Genomic DNA, 5,310 nt, shown 5'->3' with positions numbered 1-5,310 from the left:
TTTTTTTTTTTTCAACATGTCGTAATTCAGATTCTTAAACGTCTGTCACTGCACAATGTTCTATAAATGGCCAACGGTAGACTTGAACCTAGATCTTTTGCATGGCTCTTTGAGCACAGATCTGAGCTGATGGTTAAATGATGATTATGAGATGACATTAATTACTCAGTTTTACAGTGATATATATGTTGAAATTTATCTTCACTGAAGATTATATTTGCAATATTGTTAAAACAGCTTTATGAGAATATTTCATGATCTATGACTTTTACAGTCAAATTTGATATGAGATTTTATACTGTTGAACTGTTAAGTGATATGAATTCAATTCCAAGTTAATCATCTCATCTCAAAGCTTAGGTTAGTTTTATTTACTTAAACGTTTTCTTCAGTGCCCAGGCTTGTTGGTTAAGTTTTGTGGATGTTAGTTGGTATATTGTTCTCTTTCGGCTACTTTCACTCCTGATATCTTTTCCAAATGAAATTGCAGGAAGCTGCAGACAGTAAGATCCATCCTCGACCCACATCTAGTAGGTGAGAGATTGCTTTTCCTTGTTCCACGAGGAAAAATACGTTCTTCGTCATAATATTGATGGCACACAATCTTGGAGTATATATACCAGTGGGAAAGTTGCGCATATGAAAAGAACCAGCTTCTACACCAGCAGCAAGATTGGCTAATGAGATGCAGGATTTTGGCAGTAGCTGTAACAGAAATTCATATTAATCTTGTGGAGGAGATGAAAGGAGTTGCAGAGTTGTTCAAATAATTTAGAACTTGTATATACAAAAGGTTCATATATTTATGTACGAGCGGACGGATAGTTTTCCACCTTATCGAATGGATATTCTTTTGTGTTGTATGTGTCGAATATTTCTATTTATTGTCTCGAAGACGAAGTTTTGTAAGTGGTACAATGTATATCCTCCATGTATCATGTACTATTTCTACCTTGATCATAATTATTTTGTTACCCGTACTATGGAAAGAAGCAATACTCATTGCCTTCATTAATATCTTGGAAGGAAGAAACAGGAGAAACCATCATGCCAGCAAAAGAATAACTCATTTTCATGAATTGATGATACATTTGAAAAGAATTTCTTACAGAAAAATTAAATAACCAAGGCATTTATAGTGTCAATTGTATCCATTTTGTCCGTGTACAGGAATTAGCTTACTTCTGATGCAACTGCGCCAGTTTTAGTCCATTTGTTGATTCGAGACCCAAGAATTGTGTTTGGTTATTCACTATCCGAGTCACTCGAACTGCTCTTCGAATGGTCCGACATGAAATTAGCCGGCAATTTTGGGAACCTAAATATCCTTGGCGATTCTGGGTTCGATGATGATCCAGCAGAAGATGGTGCAGGTTTTCTCTTCTGAACATTTCTTGCAATATCAACACAGACTTGATCAACCATTCCTAGGAAATCTCGAACAATGACAAATAATTGAAGTGGATTTGTCCCTCTGTCTTTTGAGGACCCTGTCTGATAATAATCTGTTGTTTTCTTCACTAGTTCCATCACTCTTTTTTGATCTCTCTTCACTGCTTTTATTTCTTCTTCAGCCCTCTCTACAAATAATTTCATTTCCCTTGCAAATCCTGTGTGATGATCACATTGCGCCAGTATTTTTCGAATTTCGATCAGTTGCGACGATAACCCTAAGCTCGTTTTAACGATGGAATCGTAGTCCATTCTGGCTGCTTTCTTGACATTTGAGAACTCGGCGCTTAGACCTCCTATCATAGGCAATCCAAGCATCACGTATTCCTTTTCTCTATCAGTATGTGGAACCAAATTATCAGAACTTTCGTTTCCAGGATTAGTGTTTTGGCTATTTGTTCGACTCACGCTGCGATTTCTGCTAAGCACGCACCGTTTTCCCTCAGCTCGGACTACTTCTTGGACGACGAATTGAAGCAAAGTTGTTGTTCCATCGCTGCTTTTGACATCGGATAGTTTTCTAAGAGCTGTAAGGTTGAATGCTTGTGCATTTCCTCTTGACGTCCCTGCATTCAAGCGATTCCCTGCCTTGAGAACTGCTTCCAGAAGTTTCAAGAAGAGCCCTCGACTTCTAAGCTCGTTGCAAGCTGATTCAATTGATCTCAATGATTCTTTGAGGGTCAAAATCTCTGTGGAATAGTTTGATCTGAAAAGCATGGCGTTGAAATGAGTAAAAGCAGATGGAAAAGCTTTGAGGAGGTGGTAGAGGAAGGATTCTGCATCAGCAAGTCTTGTAGGATCTCCATCAAAACCGAGGATTTCAGAAGTTTCTTCATCCGTTGGAGAGATTTTCGTGAGCTTTTCAAGTGTATCTGCATTTAGGCCATCTCCCTTAACAAGGGCATCGGCGATTTCTCCGTGCGAAACGCCAAGTGATTTAAGTACAATTGCGGTGTTTTGGGATTTTCTGGTGTCAAGAATGAAAATCCGGGAGGCTGGAGCGGATCTATCCCCTCTCGGGCTTGTTGAATTAATGTCTTGTCGAGGAGATTTTCGGTTGGTGGCTACATATCCAAAGAGAGCTTCCATGAGATCACCATCAAACCTGAATTCAAATAAGAAGAAAATTTATGAGAAGAATTAGATAAAGAGAGAGAATTTTTGACAAAAAAAGTAGTTGAGGATCATTACTTGAAAGAGCCTTGATCAATTTTGTCCCACACCATGGAATGCTCAACATTTGGATTCACCTTATCCCAGTGCAAGGGCTTCAGTTTCACCTTTTCATCCTCATTGCTCGACGTGCCTTCTCCCAACAAGGATGAACGCTGATTGCCACTAGGCGTTCCCTTTGGTGCCGGGGGTTTCAATGATGAAACCGCTCCACTTGCCTGTGGTGGTGGTGGTGGAGGAGGAGAAGGATGTAAATTTGATGGAACCGGAGGAGGTGGTGGTGGTGAAGAAGGACGTATATTTGATGGAATCGAAGGAGGTGGTGGTGATGGAGAAGGAAGTTTATTTGATGGAACCGAAGGAGGAGGAGGTGGTAGTGCAGCCAATTCTGCCTTCTGAACTGCCTCAATATTCGTTGGGGGTGGCCGTGGTGCTGGCGGTGCTGAATGTTTCACAACTTGACTTAAAGAATTTTGCTTTTCCACAGCAATTCCAGATGAAAGTGTAGGTACTCTCTTCATTCTTGAGTCCTCCTTATCTATCCAAACAGCACTCTGAGAGGTTGAAGATTTTCCTCTGAGCAAAGGAGTTTCTTGAATTGGTGATTCATTTTTCTTCGTTCTATCATCTCCACTGATGATTCTTTTTTCTTCTTTATTTTCTTGATCATATTTCAAGTTCTGATAGGCTTGTTTCTTGAAACTTCTTTTCTTTTCTCCCCCTTCTAAATTTCTCCAATAAAGCATATCCAATCCATTCTCGTCAACAATCACCCCCTTTACATTACCATCAAACCGCGTAAAATCATTTTGAGGACGAGGCACCACAGGATTCTCAGCATAGGGATTGACTTCAGTTCTCCCCCTTTTTCGACGTGAGCGCCTTAGGAGTAAGAAGAAAAGCAGCCCGGATAAAACAAGAGTGCTAGCAGCGGTGGCAGCCACTGCTTTTGCAACTGCCTTTTTCGACGATGATTTTCCTGGCGGGGCAGCTGGTTGCGATGGAACTGGATTTGGTATTGTTGGAGGACTAATAGGCTGTTCATCAGCCGGACGAGGAGATGGAGGAGGAGGAGAATATGGATATCGAGTTTCGATGTTTTGAGAAGGACTGGATTGACAAGTGGATTGAGGAATGGAAGAAATGATGAATAGAAAGAATAGATAAAGAATCGCAGATGGCTGGAATTTTGCAGCCATGATATTTAGGTAAGAACTGAGGAGAACTTGATGTTGAATGAATTTTTGAATGTATTCTTATCATTTCTTGATGCACTTCTTGATTATGCTATTTTGGATTTGGTCTAGTTGCTGAAAGTTTCTATGGAGAGCAGTTGGCTTTCTGTTGGATAATTTGGAATATTTAAACCCTCCCGGTTATAGAACGTAAAATGACCAAAATACCCTCAAGACAATTCAATTATAATTGTGATAATCATCCTCAACGCATAGCTTAATTGATTTTTAATTGTTTAAATACTGTTAGGGATGTTCCATGATTCCGAGTCGAAAATGTGGAATTGGTCTACAGTGCGTCTTGTTTATTTATACAATCTTAGCTGTAATCGCCTCTACTATTATAATCTAAACATGTGATTATATTAATTACTGGATGTTGTAATGAAAATAATGTCTTGCAAGTAAGAGTAAAAGAAAGAATGCATACAAAACAAAAAGGAATCATATTTCAGCAATGTTAGGTTATTTGCCATGGAAATGTTCATTGTATTGATGTATTCTACAGGGAACAAGTCAATTCTTTGTTTGATTATGCAGTTAATTCCCCACAAAACAAAAAATATTAGAAGGGGTTAGGACCCAACTGAGAGGCATCTGCTTTTGGTAGAAGAGAAAGTTACATTATATCTGCTTCATATAAAAGCTCTCTTAACATGATGAAATATTTTAAGAAAATTATTCAAACGTGTTTAAGAGTAACTTTTTAATTTTAGAAATAACTTTTGACTTTTCAAAAATTCTACCAAACGAATCCTTAAAAAGGAAAGGCATAACTGTCTTGTAATCATTTGTAAAGAAAAAAGAGAATTAATATGCTCACCAAATATTTTGACGATCTATGAGTAAAAGCAAAGTATTTTATTTGCATTGTGAATGATGACTTAAATAGTGTACATCTTTGTTAACATTCCATTGTATTTCAAAAAAGTGTTCCAATTATGTATCGCTACGTTGCACTGCATCAGAAATGATGTAAACATGAAATGATTGCAATATGATGTAATTTTAAGGTCTCGTTTGGGAGCGATTTTGAAAATTGATTTTTTTGACTATTAGGAGAAAAGTGGGGGCTACCTGTGAGAGAAGAAGTCAAACTTTACGGTTAGAATAGTGAAATAACGGTCAAAAAATCAATTTTTGGAATGAAAAATCACTTCCAAACACCCCCTAAAATAATATATTTAGAAAGGAGTTGTTGCGATTGAAAATTTTATTTTATGAGTAATGTGCAGAAAAATAATTCATTTAGCCAATACTAAATTATCAAAATAAAACTTAATTTGTCATATAAAATGTGATAGAATGAAAATGAAAGTAATAATGTCCAAACAAAATAATGAATTAAGTCTTGTCTTCAATAAATTTGAAGTCAACTATACACGAATTATTTTTTATTATTTCTTTCACTTCGTTTGTTAGTTACATCGAAAGATACAATGAAAATAGA

The 5,310-nt window shown here is 37.3% G+C and overlaps 2 protein-coding genes across 4 annotated transcripts in view; one reads left to right on the top strand and one right to left on the bottom strand.

The window, feature by feature from the left end:
- LOC111377282 (protein WVD2-like 7) overlaps nt 1–963 on the top strand; it is a 7,259-nt gene extending 6,296 nt beyond the window's left edge. For all 3 annotated transcript variants that reach the window (XM_023000356.1, XM_023000357.1, XM_023000355.1), the window contains one exon: nt 491–963. In XM_023000356.1, coding sequence (XP_022856124.1) covers nt 491–538 — 48 coding nt within the window. In that variant the 3' untranslated portion in view covers nt 539–963. The remainder of the gene's footprint in view (nt 1–490) is intronic.
- A 20-nt stretch (nt 964–983) lies between these two features.
- On the bottom strand, nt 984–3,947 carry LOC111377281 (formin-like protein 4). Its single transcript, XM_023000354.1, has 2 exons — nt 2,644–3,947; nt 984–2,557 (listed from the first exon to the last, which is right to left on the bottom strand). The coding sequence occupies exons 1-2, from the start codon at nt 3,822–3,824 to the stop codon at nt 1,246–1,248; spliced, it is 2,493 nt and encodes an 830-aa protein (XP_022856122.1). The 5' UTR covers nt 3,825–3,947; the 3' UTR covers nt 984–1,245.
- Between the last annotated feature and the right edge of the window lie 1,363 nt (nt 3,948–5,310).

This window comes from Olea europaea, unplaced genomic scaffold, assembly GCF_002742605.1.
Source record: "Olea europaea var. sylvestris unplaced genomic scaffold, O_europaea_v1 scaffold1632, whole genome shotgun sequence".
Taxonomy (NCBI): Eukaryota; Viridiplantae; Streptophyta; class Magnoliopsida; order Lamiales; family Oleaceae; genus Olea; species Olea europaea.
This window is presented reverse-complemented; position numbering and strand designations above follow the sequence as displayed.